Source organism: Hyperolius riggenbachi, chromosome 11, assembly GCF_040937935.1.
Source record: "Hyperolius riggenbachi isolate aHypRig1 chromosome 11, aHypRig1.pri, whole genome shotgun sequence".
NCBI classification, from domain to species: domain Eukaryota; kingdom Metazoa; phylum Chordata; class Amphibia; order Anura; family Hyperoliidae; genus Hyperolius; species Hyperolius riggenbachi.
The window spans coordinates 53,498,384-53,517,965 of NC_090656.1; the positions used below are offsets into that span (position 1 = coordinate 53,498,384).

General features: G+C 44.6%; 1 protein-coding gene across 3 annotated transcripts in view; it reads right to left on the reverse strand.

Annotated features, from left to right (window-relative positions):
* The window catches only part of RRAD (RRAD, Ras related glycolysis inhibitor and calcium channel regulator), a 117,038-nt gene that overhangs the window by 905 nt on the left and 96,551 nt on the right, over positions 1-19,582 (reverse strand). For 2 of the 3 annotated variants that reach the window (XM_068259860.1, XM_068259858.1), the window contains 3 exons: positions 6,808-7,164; positions 3,692-3,765; positions 2,253-2,457 (listed from right to left, as the gene is read on the reverse strand). In XM_068259860.1, coding sequence (XP_068115961.1) covers positions 2,253-2,457; positions 3,692-3,765; positions 6,808-7,162 — 634 coding nt within the window. In that variant the 5' untranslated portion in view covers positions 7,163-7,164. Of the gene's footprint in view, positions 1-2,252; positions 2,458-3,691; positions 3,766-6,807; positions 7,165-13,434; positions 13,536-19,582 lie in introns of those variants that run through there. The other variant, XM_068259859.1, reaches the window with a different exon arrangement.

The window sequence follows — 19,582 nt, forward strand, 5'->3', positions numbered from 1 at the left end:
AAATTAAATTTGCCAATATTTATTGCAATCATACCAGACCATTCTGAAGGTGTTCAGGAATGTATACAGGAAAATATACAGGAAAGCCTGTATATTTTAAAACTATTATTCGTGCAGGTACATGACTATTTGATACATCTTCCGGCTTCCGCTAGCTATTGTTATGATCTGATATGATGTAGAAGAGGGCTGCAAAACTCTGCCACTGAATGGCATGCAGGTTTGTAAAATAAATTCATCATGATTTGATGACTCACTTATGAGTTGATCTTCAACTAAGAAGAGCCTTAGTAAATTAGTTCTAGTTATTTCTAAACATACTGTAAGTGGTATTTCTGGAAATTTGAGTGAAAATTGGCACTCTGTTTAGTCTGTTTTCAAGAAAAGAAAGGGGCAGATTTAGGCCACTTTCACAGTGGGACGTTAAAGTCGCACGTTAAAACAACATTTAACGCAGAATAACTCACTGCAATGAAAAATCAATGCCCCATTCACAGTCCACACGTTGCCTTGGTGACTAACGATGCACGTTAAGTGAAAGTAGTGCATGCTGTGCGTTATACACGTTATTAGCTGCATTGGACTGTTTGCACATGCTCAGTAATAACTGGAACTGGGAAGCATAGTTTTCTTTGCCTGTATCTGCTCTACTATATGCGACGATAATGGGGCATTAAGTTGCGGTGCGACTTTTTTGGGGCGTTGCATTGTAATTTGCGTTGCAACTTTAACGTTGCATTAAACCGCAACGTCCTACTGTGAAAGAGGCCTTATCAAAACCAGGGAAAAAAAACTTAAGCAAAGTTGGTACAAGCGTAAAGCAGGCAGCTGCCCAGATCCATGATTCTTATTGATCGCTCCAGTATTGCACACATATTTGAACCAGTTTTCCTCCTAAACAGACTCTCTACATACTAAATACTTCAGTGGTTACTCTACACATGTTGGAAGCAAAGCAAAGATTTTACTTACATTTCATAAATAGAAATGCCATCATAAACATGATTTTACTACCATTTCACTATCACAAAAAAGTAAGCAGTTAAAATCTGACAGAACTGACAGATTTTGGGCCAGTCCATCTCCTCATGGGGGATTCTCAGGGTTTTCTTTGTTTTCAACAGCATTTCCTGAACAGAGGTTTTACTGCCAAAATAGTAAGATACCAGCCAGCATCCCTGCTCACTTGCACACTATTTTGTCAGTTAGATTTTGCAACTGCTGTTCAAGAAATGCTGTTGAAAACAAAGAAAACCCAGAGAATCCCCCATGAGGAGTTGGACTGGCCCAAAGCCTGCCCGTTCTGTCAGATTTTAACTGCCTACTTTATTCGTGATAGTGGTCCTTTAAACAGAGTGGTTTTGACTTTGGGAAAAGGGTAGAAATTCTTAAGTACATGGCTCGTATATGGCTAAAACCTGAGAAGAAGAAGAACTTCATTCTAAAGCTGGCCATACACTGGTTGATGTGGCCAACAGATTGCTAGAGGCCAAATATTAGGGGCGCTGTAGCACATACTGTACCTTACATGACCAATAGAGGCCTCTAGTCTTTGTCATGTGACGCACACAGCTCCCCATTAGTGAAGAGACAGAGAGAAGCCCCGAAGGTAGAGAGAAGACAAGTGAGTGTAGCTCCATTGCTGCGTCAGTCGACCATAAATAGTTTGCCTCTAGCAACGTGGTCCCAGCCCTCCACCGATCGAGTGAAAACTTCCATCCTACGTGATCGACCAAATTGATCAATTTCGAACTAAAAATCAATAGATCCAGAATGGTCTGCATCATCCATTTTTAGCAGATTCAATCAAATGGTTGAATCAGCCAGATATCAATAGAAAATATTGACCAGTATATGGCTACTTTAATCTCTCAATATTCCTACTGTTTATAGTGAATTACGCCTCACGTATATTTTGTTATGTACCTCAGATGTGCACAACAGAAGACCTCAAAGCAGCAGTGCTAAAACTTCTGCACAAACACTTTGACGTAATGCTACTAATATGAGCACGGCTGGAGGAATATTAATGCTAGGCTTATTTTAAGAAGATAAGAGCGATACAGTAATCCTGTTCAGCTGTTAAAGATTAGACCAAGCAGAGCAGATGTATATTTAGATCCATTACACAGACTAACATGCAGAGTTTAGCCTGGCTTGCTGCATGCAGAAAGAACTCTGATGCTCAAACATGGAGTCACTTGTGTCAAGCGTGGTCACATGACTGTGGGTAGCCACAGAGGCAAGCTCACCTTCCACTGTAACTTCCCGCGATCTCACAAGGTCGCTTTTATTCCCGACTAGGATGATGGGGATATCTTCAGACTGCCGTGCCCGCCGGAGCTGGATGCGGAGCTCGGAGGCTTTCTCGAAGCTGGCTTTATCTGTCACAGAGTAGACAATGACGTAGGCGTCCCCCATCTTCATGCACTGATTGTGGAGCCAATGAGTGTCATCCTGGAGAGAAAAATGACACAATGATGAGAAATGGCCACTTTGGTCATAATCAGTGATATGACTAAAAACAAAACCATACGTAACTTGACACCAGTCTGGTTTGGGAAACAAACAATTGACTACTCTGCTTCCGCAGCTAAACATACTATTTCAACAGTTTATGTAACTTAAAGCGAACATTTAGTGAACATTTAGTAAACAATTGTATCTATCCTCCTACTCCTAAAAATGACCCCCTTTTTTAGCTATGCAACAGTTTTATATTACGTTTTAAAAAAATGTAAGTAGATTTATTGTTTTGTCTCCGTTTAATGACAGTCTTTCATTGTTTCATTGTTAATGACAGTCTTTCATTGTTTCAGAAATCTAAAATATATGAACTACTGTTTGTTTTTTTAATTATTACATTTGCACTCAGAATGTTCTTTTCCAGGAAATAGTTTTATGGCTAGAATTCCTTATCAGTAAGGGTTTTGCAATAGGCCAACTGAGAGAAACTGTCACTTGCATAAATGAATATTTAACTCTTTTAGACAGACTAGTTAAAGAGAACCAGAGATGAAGCAACCTCATGTATTTTACCTTATAAATCAGTGGGAACATGACAGTAAACACCTAATCTGCTCTTTGTTACATTGTTCTCTGTTTAATTTGCCTGTTATCACCTCTAAGATAAGAATCCCGACTAAGCAGTCGGTCTGGCTTTGCTACAGAATAATTATAGCTGAGACTGTGTTCTTTGCTGTCTTCAAGTCCAAGCCTGCCCCCTGCTGGCTTTGCTCAGGAATCATTATAGCTGAGTCATTATAGCAAAGCCAGAATCAATGCTCAGTCCGGGATTCTTATCTCAGCTAGATAACAGACACTTTTAGCAGTGAGGATGGAACAGAGAGCATGGTAAATGTTTTCTCTAATGTTCCCACTGATTTCTATGGTAAAATACACAAGTGTGCTTCGTCTCTGGTTCACTTTAAGTTGTTTGCTTGTTACCGTACATACACTTGTCTATCTCATCATGTCTCATGCTTTGTGGGCGGGACTGATGCATCTTATTGGCTGTTCATAGCTGTCTGAGAGAATCATGAGCTCTGGATGTCAGTTTAGGCTCACAGATTTATTCAACATCAGCCAATAGTGAAGCTTCTACTGAAATATGTGATGTGCAGATGCTGCATGAAGGACTAGGAAATATTCGTGATTGGAGTAACATAGCATAAACTGGTGAGGTACATACCTGCTCCCAAATATCGAAGACCAATAAACTTGCTTCTTCTCCGTCTACCACTAGTGATCTGTCATATGTGTTACCTGGAAGGACAGACAGGACAGTGTTATAAAAATGGGAGAAAAAAATTATAGTGCAGAAAAGTTTGACAACAGAAGAAAAACCTTGCAGCATTACTGTCTGGAGAGCCATTTAGGGTCAATGACAGGTATGTCCAGAAGGGGGCATCCTTAGTAAACTAGCATATGGAAAGAGAGGTGTGCATATTGGAGCTTGTCATATCATTTTAGAGGAAACTTGAATATTAATTGCTGGTCTGTCATGGAGGCTATATTTAGGTAACGACTGTACTCTTGAGTGATGCCGGCACTGTTTTCTTTCCTTGCATACAGCTAAATGATGAGTGTTAAGGGATACCAACACTCAGGGGCATAACTAGAAATCACTCCACCCCCCCCCCTTTCAAAACTTTGGATGCCCCCCAAAAACAGAAATTGGAAAGGCAGGCCACGCATGATATAAAAAAAACACACTTACAGTATAGGTAGCCAGGTATTGTGGCCCCCAGTATAGGTAGCCAGGTATTGTGGCCCCCAGTATAGGTAGCCAGGTATTGTGGCCCCCAGTATAGCCAGATATAGGTGTCCCCAGTATAGCCAGGTATTTGATCTGGTTTTTCTTGTATTCCTGTATTGTCATATTGCTGTTTGTCACCCCTAAGTATTGTCTGTAACCCTAACTAATGTCCAGCGCTGCGTAATATGTTGGCGCTTTATAAATACAATAAATAAATAATACATTTGTGCCCCCAATATTGCCAGGTATAGGAGCCCCAGTATAGGTAGCCAGGTATAAGTGACCCCAATATAGCCAGGTATAGATGCCCCCAGAAGAGATAGTCATGTGTAGGTGCCCCCAGTTTAGCCTGGTATAGATGCCTCCACTATAGATAGCCAGGTATAGGTGCCCCATTATAGGCAGCCAGGTATAGGTGCCCCAAGTATAGGGAGGTATAGGTGCCCCCAGTATAGGTATTATTATATTTGATCCAGCACAAACAACAATGCTTCTCATCCTGTTTACAACTATTTTAACTCATAAACTGTCTTTGACTTGTGATTATCTATACTGCCTGTCCTTGTATCATATTGTCCGTGTCCATTCAAGAGGAACTGTAGTCAAAATAACATAATACAATTTTTATGTTTTTACAAAAAATAATTTATACATTTTTTATCATTGTTGCCAATTGTTGCAAAATCTCTGGTCTTCCAGAATGCTCAAGGGGTGAGAATTTGCATAATAAACAGCATCACTGGGAGGGCGGGGCTATATACCAATATACAGCAATATGTAGATATAGGAAGCATTTCTGATGCTGAAACCAGGATCATTACCATAAAAGTAGGTATCCTGAATAATTCCCTGCATTCCACTGTATGTCACTACAGGGCCTCTTTATGCAACTGCCAAGTCAAATTCCTTGTAAGTGAAAATGTATTTGCCCAAATAAAAGAATTCTGATTTATGCTAAAGATGATCTCAAATGGTTTCCGAGAACGTGCACATTTTGGGATGTATACTGACATGCACTTTATCATAGGATGACAGTGATTGGATCTACCAGTGCAGGATTTTGCAGTTGCCTGTTTGGAGCTGACAGCCTAGACAGTTTCTCTTTCAGGCGCTCTCGGAGCGTCTGAGCGCGTCGCGGTCAGGTTATATTTGGGGAACACACAGGAGAGTTCAGCTGTCAGGCAGCGAGCGGGAGCGAGGCCTCCTTCTCAAGAGTTACTAAATATAAATGGTGATCAGGAGTGACTGCGTAATGTAGTCAGGTCTGAGCCGCTAATTGCACTAAGTGACAGCTCTGTATGTGAGTCACGGAGCCTGCAGCGCCGCAATGCTCCGTAACAGCCAGGGTCCCAATATTATCACGTCTTCCCGCAACTGCTTAGCATAACTTACTGTAAAGCAGGCAGGTCGTACAAAGTGTTAGTGTTCTTATATATTAGAGTGTTTAAAATGTCTTAAAGAGGCCCTGTAGTGACATACAGTAGAATGCAGTAAATTATTCAGGATACCCACTTTTACGGTAAGTTTTCTGGTTTCAGCATCAGAAACACATCCTGTATCTATATATTGCTGCATAATTTGTATCTACTCACACCCTCCCAATGATACTTAGCCTAGGCTGTCTAACTCTTCGGAAATCTCCCCCCAGAGCATTCTGGGAGAACAGATATTATTTTCACTGGCTCTGGAATTCTTAGTAAACAAACATTCCTAAGCGATCACCTGACAGGACTAAAGACCTCACCTGTGATAAATTTCAGAATGTAAATCAGGGTGAGAAAAGGTTTTACAATGGGCTAACAATGACTAAATGTATATATGAATATTGTAAAAAAAACTGATTCATTACGTTCTTTTCACTACAGATCCTTTTTAAAATGAGGTCATGATCAATAAATAAATATACTTGCATGAAGTATTTTTGCCCTGTTTTATATTACGGGCATGACACCTCCAGGGTATACAGTATAAGGCTGTTAGGCTTGGAACACACTGTGGGCGATTGCATTCAGTTTGCCGATTGCCAGCAAAGTGCTACAGCAGTGTCACCATATGAGGGTTTTCTCACTGCAGCGTTTTGATTTTATAAAAATCAAAAATGTGCTGCCTGTTCCATTCTTTGAGCAATTTTCTTAAAGTAATGTGCACAAAATGCTACTCTCTGCTCACCCTGGTAGGAAAATACAATGTTCACAGATACTTCTCCACAGTAGCCTACATAGTGTACACACTCCACAACAGCCCTAATGTCTCTGTATTGTGTCAGGCTTTGTGCAAACTCCTCACTGCTGTAATCGCATATCAGTGATCTATAGTCAGGTCTGATCAGTGCACTTTACATGTCACTTCCTGTGCACAGAAAGAAGGAAGCACAGACACAGGAACAGGAAGGACTGATCAGATCTGATCTACAAGTCATATGAGCAAAGTTTTCACAAAAGTATGCAGAGGCAATTCCCATTCCGATAATATTTCATTTCGGTCAGCAGAACTTCAAACTAAATTCAGACAAGACAGGTACACTTTGTACGTTTGCCATCTGTTCTTACCTGCTTCCTCCACATCTTGTAGGTCCTCCACCCCACCAAAGATCCTGGCCAGGCTGGACTTGCCCACGCCATGCTCGCCCAGAAGGATGACTTTGAACAGGTGGTCTTCAGAGTCGCTTCCTGAGGAGATGACGGAGTCGGAGGAGTCGGAGGCCCAGCTCTCGTGGTGCTCGTCGTTGGGGTTGTAGGAGGGGCAGCGGAGCAGCTTGGAGAGGTCAGCGGCGGGAGAAGTCCCGCGGAGCTCCTTGTCGTCGACGGGCATGCTTCTCCGGTGAAGCTGCTGGTGGATGGCGAAGGGCATGCTCCCCCTCCGCTTCTCCAGACTCTTAATCCGGTCACTGCGGTTCAGGGTCATCGCTGGAAAAACAAGAGACAACAAAACAATGCGTTAATTTCTACCGCATGCACAACTACAACAATCTGACACTTGAATATCATTTAATTTATTTTCATATTTTACAGCCACTAGATGGAGATCTAAACCATTGTGATAGCTTAAAGAGACCCGAGGTGGGTTTGAAGAATATTATCTGCATACAGAGGGTGGATCTGCCTATACAGCCCAGCCTCTGTTGCTATCCCAAACCCCCCTAAGGTCCCCCTGCACTCTGCAATCCCTCATAAATCACAGCCACGCTGCTGACAAACAGTTTGTCAGAGCTGGCTGTGTTTATCTCTATAGTGTCAGTCTGCTGCTCTCCCCGCCTCCTGCAGAACTCCGGTCCCCGCCTGCAACCCTTCCCTCCCTGCTGATTGGAGGGAAGGGACGGGGGCAGGGACCGGAGCTATGCAGGAGGCGGGGGAGCAGCTGAGACTGACACTACAGATGTAAACACAGCCTCACAGCACGACTGTGATTTATGGGGGATTGCAGAGTGCAGGGGGACCTTAGTGGGGTTTGGGATAGCAACAGAGGCTGGGCTGTATAGGCAGATCCAGCCTCTGTATGCAGATAACATTCTTTAAACACACCTCGGGTTCTCTTTAAAACAGCCCTGATCACACAGACTGCGGTGTGACTCACATGGGACTGACAAGTCTTTTATGCATATTCAGGGGCACATATACTTTATTGCAATGTTACAGGGGGTGCCTCTAAATATGCAGTAACCAGTATAGTCTTCATTTGTAGCAGAAGTCTATGTGGCCATTTTTAGATAAGCTTAGTATAAGATATGGCCTGAAAGACTGTCAGTGTTTTCATATAATTACTGTAAATGAAAAAGTGCCTTTTATTCTTCCATTTCCTGTGTTGGGAACTCACACCTCAGCTAAGCATCTTTAGCAGAGTCAGGCCTCATTCACACTTAAAAACAAAAACGCAAGTGGCTTGCATTTTTGTGCACTGTTTTTTTTTTCCCCCTCCTGACGCTCTGCTGTGTGCTGCGTTTTTTGAAAAAGCACTTTTCTAAGCACTTTGCCAGAGCGGTTTTGAGATTCACTCAGAAAGTGAACTCTTTGACCCGGAAAAGAATAACTACAATGTACTTATTCTAAAAACCGCAAACTCAATCACCACATAAAGCGATATTGTGAGCGCTCTTCCTATACCTTCCATTATAGCAAAACGCCCCAAAAATGGTATAGGCACCACTTTGCTGAACGCACAGCGCACGGACCGCACTGATATGAACCTTGTCATAGAGATTCATTGCACAAGCATTTTGTGGGCAATTTAAAAAATCGCCTTCGCTTCAAAAAAGGCCAAAAACGCCCCTAGTGTGAACGAGCCCTAAAGGTAGCTACACATCAGGTGACTTGGCGGCCGATCGACCATCCAATTCCAATAATTATAATCTGATCGAATGAAAATCCAAGTGCATGCCCAATCAACAATGCAAACAATTTTGGGCCAAAACTGATTGCAATAATTGGTCGGGCATGCTGCAAGATGTCGGGCCATTGTGGTCGGTCTGGATCGCCCTGGTAACGGCGAGTGATATTGGGACGAGCGGCGATACTTCCGGACTGTTTATGTATGTATAAATGGAATGTGTGTATATGTATGTGTAATGTGCATTTATACATTACCTGTCCTGTGTCGGGGTGCCCCTTCGCCTCTGTCTGTACACTTCCCCATGAACCCACCTTAAGCTGGGTTCATGCTCCACCCACTGAAGTACTGACTGAGCACTGCTCTGCATAAATTCCTTCCCACAGCTGAATCTTTTTGTTCAGGAACAACCCAAACTTCTACTAGATGTTTATGGTACTTATTTAGATGATCATTATTTTTAATGCCTGAACCATGCTTGAGCTATTGATAAAAGGGTATTAATCAATCTATGTATGCAGGGCCGGACCGGTTCTAGACTTTTTGCTGCCAGAGGCAAACGTGTGAGGCAGGGGAGTAACTAGAAGTCACCCCTGCAAGAATTTAGATGGGCTCCCCCCCAACCCCCTGGGTGCCTGCTCAGAGGAGGGCAGAAGGGGTCGCAGCATGAGGGGAAAACGTGGCGGGGAGGCTCGGGCTCTCTCCTTTGTGCTCCCCTCCTGCATCTATCACTGGCAGTGGCGGCAGGCAGGACACATACCTCCATTCACTGCCAGAGGTTCCGATCTCTAAGTGCTTCACGCTACTTCCTGTTTAAACAGGAAGTAGTGTGAAAAGTGGCCTTTGCTGAAAATAATAAATGCAATCATTTTCTTTCGGTTTTATATAGCGAAGGTTTTAATAGCAAACATGATTTCAGTTTTTACCTTGATTTTGAAATGCAAATAGTGCGCAGCCAATCCACAAAGTGTCAGTGTTTGCGGCTAGTCAATGGATTGGTGCGGGTCTTGAAAATAAGCAATAACCTGCTTTGTGCAGCTAGGAACTTTCATCGCTCCTTGCTGGTGGCAAATTGAAATGGAAAGGTAAGAATGCAGGCTGGTATGGAAGACCTATAAGCAATGAATAAAGATTTCCCTGGCTGCAGAGACTTTCCTGGAGAGTGTTAAAAATTGACAACCCCGCTAGACTCAGCCATGTGCCAAGTGTCCTTCCAATAGGGAATGCTGTCACCCTATCCTGACTGTCCTGTCACTCAGGCACACAGCAGAATCGCCCCTCTCCCTCCCAGATCATATTCACCCTCATGAATGAATCATGGCACTCTGGCTGCTGCTGTCATGTTAAATGATTCCCCTGAGAAATATCATCCTCACGACAAGCCACGCACAGCAGGGCGGCTATGAGAGGGCGTCCCAGCCTGCTTCACATTCCCCTGCACAGAAACGCGTGCTTGAAGTCATGTAAAGCTCACAGTTATTCCCTCCTTCCTCAGAAAATCACCCCCCATAGTTCTGTGTGTGTGTGTGTGTGTGTGTGTGGGGGGGGGGGGGGGGGGGGAGATGGGGGGGGGCGTGTGGGGGGGGGTTTCTACCAGTCTCAGCAAGTATGAAAGTCATGCTGGGATACGTAGTTCTGGAGTCAAGATTCTGAAACCTATTTGTCGTGGGATGGAGGCTGCCATATTTATTTCTTTTTAAACAAAACCGGTTGCCTGGCAGCCCTGCTGATCAGTAGTGTCTGAATCACACACCGGAAACAAGCAGGCAGCTAATCCAGTCACACTTCAGTCAGGTCACCTGATGCTTGTTCAGGGAACATGGCGAAAAGTATTAGCAGCAGAGGAACAGCAGGACAGCCAGGCATTGTTTACAAGGAAATATGTCAGCCTCCATATCCCTCTCACTTCAGGTGTGCTTTAAAGAGTACCTGTTAGGAGACAACTGTACACAGCTGACCTGCATTTAAAAATGCTAGCCTCCAGCTGTCAAAGTGCATTCACCTAGAACAAGTATGCAGATCAGGTGATCTGAGGTTCCATGGATACCTCTGCCCTGCATGCTTGCTCCAGGTTGGTCATTCAGACTTACAGCTGCAGGATCAGCATTACAGTCTGGCATCTAGCATTTTTAGACATTCAGTAAACGTCGTTTACCTGTTTCTTCTACAAAGGCGTATCTAGAGGGGTGCAGACATGGCTCGTGCCTGCCTGGCTCTGTGCTGCGCCACATGCCTGACCCCATGCCTCCCAGTCACTCAGACCTCAGATCAGATTAATTCTGTTATCTGGGGAACATGGCTACATTTATGTATGTAAGACGCACTTGGCTTAGTGTTAGAAAAGCGGACAGCAAGGGAATAAGAAGAGATATTTCCAAAAAAGTAATTTCCGCAATCTCCTGAGCCAAAAAAAACACAGGCAACCAACACATGTACATTAAAAGCATGCTGCTTTTAGAGTGGAAGGGGGCTCTGACCAGGAGGAGGGGACGCAATTTCAGTGTTTGCTGTAGGCTCTATATTACCCAGATACACCCATTCTCCTATGACAAGTTCACTTTAACGTTTGTGATGAGGTTAACCAGGGAAAAAAAAACATTATTGCTGTAATATGTTATAACAATGCCAGCCTGGCCGTCATACTGACGCGTTGGCTTGATAAATCGGAGACACTGTTGTGGAGGATTCGTGCTACCGGAGGACTCACAATGAAAACAGGAGGAACCCAGAACAGGATGCTGACTCAGCTTACTGAATCACAAAATTATAAAGCCAGAGGATCGACATGGCAGGAATAGCATCTTACAGCCAGGAAAGGCTGACTACATGTTATTCTCTATACAGATTCCTTTAAGCACTTCAAGAGACTGATCTAGTAACGAGAGACGCGCAAAGAGAATGAGCAACACTAGCTGCACCCATTAAAGCAAAATGCATAAATTAGGGGGAGTCCTTAGTCCTGTGCTGATCTGCCTCAGCAGAGCTCCTACAAAGCCTCTCGCTGCACTGCGGTATATGCTGGAGAACACAGAAATATTGCAAAGCTTATACATTTAGACCTTCATTAGCCAACCAAGGCAATTCACTACCAGCCTGCAGACAGCGCAATGCATGGGAACGTGTTTCAGGTCACACCTTCTCTTAACAGGAATTGGTGTTGAAGTTGTCATACATTAGACGATCAGATCGACCTTCAGATAGATCGCTCTGTCAGATTTGATCAGACAGGGATCTATTGCCTGCCCAGTGCCCACACACTGCAGACAGATTTCCAATACATTTCAGCCTGCAATGAAAGCATTCGGCTGGATTCACACTTACATGTGTTGCCTTGAGTTGCGCGTCACGCTGCGTTGCAGCAGCTTTTTTCCACGACGCAACTCAATGCAACACATCTGAGTGTGAATCCAACCTTAAACTTAGCACAAAACAATAAGATGTGTTGATAATAAGACTGATGTCTAATAAGACTAGTTTGTATACGACTAGATACTGCTACTCAATGTTAGTTAATGCCCAAACGTATTGTTATTTTTAAACACTACCATATTATGCAGTGTATGTATAGGTCTGTCATTAGTGGGGTGCATGCGCCGTACATACGGGTCTGTCATTAGTGGGGTGCATGCGTGGTACATATAGGTCTGTCATTATTAGGGTGCATGCACGGTACATATAGGTCTGTCATTAGTGGGGTGCATGCGCCGTACATACGGGTCTGTCATTATTAGGGTGCATGCGTGGTACATATAGGTCTGTCATTAGTGGGGTGCATGCGCCGTACATACGGGTCTGTCATTAGTGGGGTGCATGCGTGGTACATATAGGTCTGTCATTATTAGGGTGCATGCACGGTACATATAGGTCTGTCATTAGTGGGGTGCATGCACCGTACATACGGGTCTGTCATTATTAGGGTGCATGCATGGTACATATAGGTCTGTCATTAGTGGGGTGCATGCGCGGTACATATGGGTCTGTCATTATTAGGGTGCATGCATGGTACATATAGGTCTGTCATTAGTGGGGTGCATGCGCGGTACATATGGGTCTGTCATTAGTGGGATGCATGCACCGTACATACGGGTCTGTCATTAGTGGGATGCATGCACCGTACATACGGGTCTGTCATTAGTGGGATGCATGCACCGTACATACGGGTCTGTCATTATTAGTGTGCATGCGCAGTACATACAGGTCTGCCATTAGTGGGGTGCATGCGCGGTACATATGGGTCTGTCATTAGTGGGGTGCATGCACGGTATATATGGGTCTGTCATTAGTGGGGTGCATGCACGGTATATATGGGTCTGCCATTAGTGGGGTGCATGCACGGTATATATGGGTCTGCCATTAGTGGGGTGCATGCACGGTATATATGGGTCTGTCATTAGTGGGGTGCATGCACGGTATATATGGGTCTGCCATTAGTGGGGTGCATGCACGGTATATATGGGTCTGTCATTAGTGGGGTGCATGCACGGTATATATGGGTCTGCCATTAGTGGGGTGCATGCACGGTACATATGGGTCTGTCATTAGTGGGGTGCATGCACGGTACATATGGGTCTGTCATTAGTGGGGTGCATGTGCAGTACATACGGGTCTGTCATTAGTGGGGTACATTCGCGGTACATATGGGGTGCATACACCGTACATGTTATTGAAGTCAAAGTCGATACATATATGTGTGTGCGCAAGTATAGAGAAAATATAGCTGTCACATCATCCTATCAGTGGCTAATAGACAGTGAAATGCCCAGCTAGAGATGCCAAGCCAACTCGCTGTAGGCTGGCAGGCTGAACTGGCACTCGTGACCTGTGGCAGAAAAGCAAGAAAGATGCCAACTTACTTTGTGGCTGGAGCCGTGAAAAGTTATAATCCCAGGAGAAAGGCTGGTGAATAATCCTGAGGAATAGAATCCTCCACGTGTGCTGCTGCTGCTGCTAGCGAAGTCTCCCTCTGTCTGCAGATCATGCTGCAAGCTCTCCTTTTTATGTATGCCTGGGGGCACCACTCTGGGCGTGACGTCACATACAGCCCAGCATATGAGAGCCCAGGATCCTCCCTGCTTCCATATCAGTCCAGATGTGATGTCACAGCTTGGCTCGCTTACTCAGTCCCCTCATCCCTTCCTCCCCCCTCCATCTCCTCTTCCCAACATCAGCACCACTATCAATGCAGCACAAGACGAGAGGTATTCCACCGCCTGAGCATCTGCCAGCTTCATATAGGCAGGCTGCTCTGCCACTGCACAGATGTACGTTGTGCTATGCCAGGCAGAAAAGGGTCAATCATAATTAACCCTTTCTTTCTGTTCAAAGCCTTTTTATGAGTGTGGTTATTATTATAATTGATTTATAAAACCACCAACATATTCTGTGGCGCTGTACAGAATAACCACTTCAACCTTCAGTTGTTTTTCACCTTATGCATCTGAGCAATTTTCACCTCCCATTCATTTGCCAATAACTTAGTCATTACTTAGCACAATGAATTGATCTATACCTTGTTTTTTCCGCCACCAGTTATGCTTTCTTTGGGTGGTGCATTTTGCTAAGAATAATTTTTACAGGAATATTAAGAAAAAAAAAAAAGGGAAAAATGCATTATTTCTAGGTTTACAGCCATTATAGCTTTAAAACAATACATACTACCATAACTAAAATCCACATATGTTATTTGCCCATTTGTCCCGGTTATTACACCATGTACATTTTTTCCCTATGACAATATATGGCGCCAATATTTTATTTGGAAAGAAAGGTGCATTTTTTCAGTTTTGCGCCCATCACTATTTACAAGCTTATAATTTATGTTTTGTTTGTTTATTTATTGTAATTTTTTTTTCTTTTTATTATCACAAATTTTGTTTGGGTATTTTTGGGAGTGTGGGAGATAAACGGTTAATTTTAAATTTAATTGATTGAGTGTATTTAAAAAAAAAATGCATGTAAATGTAGTTTTACTATTTGGCCACAAGATGCCCTCCGTCTTTTTTTCCCTTCTGGTAAGCTAGAGATCACGCTTACAAGTGAAGGGAGGACGTGTAACTTTTTTTTCTTTAGAAAGATCGCGGCTTCTCATAGAAGCAGTCGGTCTTTCTAACAGGGACTTAGATCAATAATTGGGAACTGCATTCCAATTCATTGATCTCCGGGTGGCGGCATGGGAGCGCGCACGTTTGGGTGTGGGAGTGCACAGCAGCGCAGCAGCAGCCTTTTGGACGTAGCAGATACGTCCAAAAGGCTTAAATGATTAAAGTGAATCTCCGGACTAAAAATCTACTTAGCAGAACTGAAAAGGCTTGGTGTTTCTTTAACAGTTTCACAGCATCAGAACTTTGTTTTTCTTACCAAAGCATCATTTTTAGCTGCATTTTTAGCTAAGCTCCACCCATCAAAGAAAACTGCCCGGGCTTTTTTCCCCTGATGCTGTGCAAAGCATGATGGGATTTCCTATGTTGTTATTCACGTTGCCTAGCAACTGGGAGGGGTGATCAGCACACAGGACAGTTGGAACTGTGTCTCATGCTCCCTGTCACCTCCTTTCAACCAAAAAAATGGCTGCCCTCATGAAATCAAACATTTGCCTGTTCTTTTAAAACAGGGTGGGTAAGAGATTATATTACCAATTTATTTTAATTAACATATCTAATGTAATTTAATGACAGTATGTTTGTTTAGGCTGAAGTTCCTCTTTTTTAAGGACCCTTTTCCAGTAGGAAACGTGATTGCATGCAAAATTGTGCGTCCTTCCTTTTATGTCCACTATAGTGATTTGGCTGTGATTGGCAGGCCGGGATTTACCTTACAGGTGCCTATAGGTGCAGACGTCCTGGCACTCTTCTAGACTCCGCCCTCCATGCACCTACAAACCCCCACCAAACTGCACCGCAAGTGTGCTGGCTGACCCAGCTGTGACCTCCCCTTTATTTCTCTTGCCCATGATAGATAGCTACAGGTGTCCCTTAGCATTAGGTAGCCAAAGGTAATCTCAATATTAAGTAGTTAGAGGTGCCTCTGACTGAGGGCTGGAACTTACTAGAGCACTTAGGGAGTGCTTTAAATCGCTAGCGATTTCCCTAAATGCTCTGCCAATGTAAATAAATGTAAAGAATTCCACAGTAGCAATTGCGATTAGCAAAATTGCAATCCTATGCAGCATTTTGGGAGTGTTTGCGCTTTAATGTAAAGTTGGCAATCACTCATGAATTGCTACACATAGCTATTTGTGTGTTTTAAGTTACTGCAAACTGTAAAAAAAATTAAAATAAATTGAAAGGACCAATCAGAATTAAAATCGCTAATCGATATCACAATCGCTGGCAAAAAGTTTACTCTTTTTAAAGTCGCTACCAAAATCACCAGAAAACGCTCATGAAATCGCTTACAAAATGCTAATTAAAAACGCTAGTGATTGCAATAGTGATTTGCGACTTGGGTTCCAGGCCTGAAGGGAGATCCCATCAGCGGAATACTGAGAGCCGGCTGAGTAACCGCTAATTTACACTCTCATCAGGACTCTGGATAGGGAAGGAGGCACTCGGGGCCGATTCACACTAGAAGCGCTTTTCTGAGCGTTTTGCAATTGATAAGTGTTTTTTTTTTTAAATCGCTCCCATTCACTTTCATTAAAATCGCTGTAAAAAACGTGAAACATGAAAATCGTGACGAGTTTCCGGAATTTTCACCACGATTTTAATGAAAGTGAATGAGAGCGATTTAAAAAGAAAAGCTAAACAATCGCAAAACGCTCAGAAAATCGCTTCTAGTGGGAATGGGCCCTCAGGGAGGGGAGTGAGCCACCTTTCCATTATCAGGCGCCTATAGGCATGTGCCTACAGTGCCTTATGCTAAATCCGGCCCTGGTGATTGGGCAATGGTCTGTCAGGTGTACAGCATGTTTGTGATCGTGTTTTCCGAAAGCAGAAAGGAAATTAAAAGGTAATAAACATGGAAGCCTTCGTATCCTTCTCACTTCAGGCGTCCTTTAATTGCTGCTGTGATTTTTCTTTTTTTTTTTTTAATATGCAGTTTAATAACGTGCAATTTGTCTCCTACTTCAATATCTCTGTTCAGCAGTAGAACTGAAATAACAAGCGACAGGTATAACGGGGCCACGCACTGTACGTGTCAGTCCGTCTAATTGTTACTATGGTTTTTATACTGAGCTGATTCATTTTTCTTAGTAAGGGATGGAGTAAATCAGATAGCGGAGTCGATCCGCGGACCTTCACATCTCTGCTGCAATACTAATATGCTCTTTTCTTCTATATTATTTTGTTTTGATTGAAATTTTGTTTCCAATGACTGGCCTTCAAAACACAGGACAGTCCCTGGCAACCAGGGGGCAACAGGGAATGATGAGAGAACAGGCCAGGCATGTACGTGGGCTGCAGGGGACATGCCTGGCACTGGACAGCAGGGGATCGAGGGCATCCTCGCATTCGTACAGTGACTGACGTCAGCCCGGATTGGGTTACAGCCGTGCCAAATGCAGCAGATGGAAGTCACTCAAATAGCTTGGTGACCGGGCCACCCCTTTCTGTCTGTAGGTCTCATGTGGCATCACCGGTGATGTGTCTCTTCCAGCGACAGGTGCAGCTATAAAATGACACATCCATGTTTCCCCTTACACTTCAGACTTCCCCGCTTGATTCTGTCTCCAAAGCAAACTGCAGCCAGGTGATCATCACACAACAAGTTCACGGTAGTGACTCAGGAACTGCTCAGTGGCCCAATTTTACTCCCTTACCCCAGATCCACAATACCTTCTCTGGAACCTTCTCCAATGAGATGACTAATGCTAATATGGGCACATAAATGGCAGATGAAATTTAATGATGAAAAATGTAAAGTCATGCATTTTGGTCATGCCAGTGGCCTAGCACCATACAAAAACAGGATACAGATGGGGACATCAAACTTGGAGAAGGACTTAGGAGTACTCATCGACAACAAATAAATAATCATATTCAATGCCAAGCAGCTGCAGCTAAAGGAAATAAAATGTTGGAATGTATTAAAAGGGAAATAAAGATTCAGGATGCTTGGTTCAGACCAGGGATATTACCCCTGTTTAACTCTCTAGTAATGCCAAATCTGAAATATGGAATTCAGTTCTCGGCACCGCATTACAGGAAGGACGTTGCTGTGTTAGAGCCATGGGCGTCCGCACATAGAGCCAGGGGGGTGCCGCTGCCTCCCCCTGGCCGCCCGCTGCCCCCCCTGGCCGCCGCTTACCCCCCTGTAGCCGCCGCTCACCCCCTCATGGCCGCCGTGTCAGAACTCGATCAGGTGGCGACCAATAGTGCGGGCGCTAGGACCTAGCACACCGCACTGATATGCGGAAGTGACATCACTTCCGCATATAGAGCGGGTGCGTCCGGCACCCACACTTACTGGTCGGGTCACCGCTGATCGAGGTCTGAAGTCGCTGCAAGGTGAGGGGGGAAGAGCGGAGGCTAGAGAGAGGGGGCACCTGTCACTCACTGCCTAAATGGGGGTCCGTCACTCGCTGCCTAAAGGGGCTCCCTGTCACTCGCTGCCTAAAGGGGCTCCCTGTCACTCGCTGCCTAAAGGTGTCCCTGTCACTCGCTGCCTAAAGGGGCTCCCTGTCACTCACTGCCTAAAGGGGCTCCCTGTCACTCGCTGCCTAAAGGGGCTTCCTGTCACTCGCTGCCTAAAGGGGTCCCTGTCACTCGCTGCCTAAAGGAGTCCCTGTCACTCGCTGCCTAAAGGAGTCCCTGTCACTCGCTGCCTAAAGGGGCGCCCTGTCACTCGCTGCCTAAAGGGGCGCCCTGTCATTCGCTGCCTAAAGGGGCGCCCTGTCACTCGCTGCCTAAAGGGGCTCCCTGTCACTCGCTGCCTAAAGGCGTTCCTGTCACTCGCTGCCTAAAGGAGGTCCCTTTCACTCGCTGCCTAAAGGGGTCCCTGTCACTCGCTGCCTAAAGGGGTCCCTGTCACTCACTGCCTAAAGGGGTCCCTGTCACTCACTGCCTAAAGGGGTCCCTGTCACTGCCTAAAGGGGTCCCTGTCACTGCCTAAAGGGGTCCCTGTCACTCACTGCCTAAAGGGGTCCCAGTCACTCACTGCCTAACCTGGGGGGTCCCCTGTCACTTCCTAACCTGGGGGTCCCCTGTCACTACTTTACTGGGGGGTCCTTGTCACTTCCTAACCTGGGGGTTCCTGGCGCTACCTAAACTAGGGGGCAGCATTTACTTCAACCAGCCAAGCACAGGCCAGCATCACCGCCAGCCAGGTCACAGCATCACCGCCAGCCAACCCAGCAACAGCATCACCACCAGCCAGCCTGGCCACAGCATCACACAAGGCCTTTCAGCCCGCACGTCATCCCCAATCCAGCCAAAAACAGTATTGCCAGGCACAGCAGCCAGTAGAGGAGAATTGAGAAGCCAGGTGAGAGGTGTCTACCATATTAAGGGGGCATTCTGCCTATTTATGTGAAATGCTGTCTATTTATGTGCCTCATGACTGCTGAATTTGTCTTGTTGAGCGCCTCATGATTGCTGAATTCGTCTTGTTAAAGGCCTCATGATTTTTTGGGGGCCTCAAGATTGCTAAATGTCTTGTTGGGGGCCTCAAGATTTGTTGGGGGCCTCATGATTGCTGAATTTGTCTTGTCAGGGGTCATCATGATTGCTGAATTTGTCTTGTTGGGGGCCTCAAGATTGCTGAATATGTCTTGTTGGGAGCCTGATGATTTGTTGGGGGCCTCATGATTGATAAATTTGTCTTGTTGGGGGCCTCTGGGAAAAGCTGAATCCTCATCCTATGAGACAATAGCATTAAACCTACTTTTTAGCTTTTTAAAACGGAAAATAAAACTGGGAGGTTCTAAAAAGAGAATACATTTTTCAGGAGTAGGATGGATGAAATTGTTTATCTTCGCAGTTTATTTTCAACTTGGATTTTCCATAATTTTCATGTATGAGTTAAAACGTTTGTATGTAGTGTAAATTGCTGTTGCCACTTTGC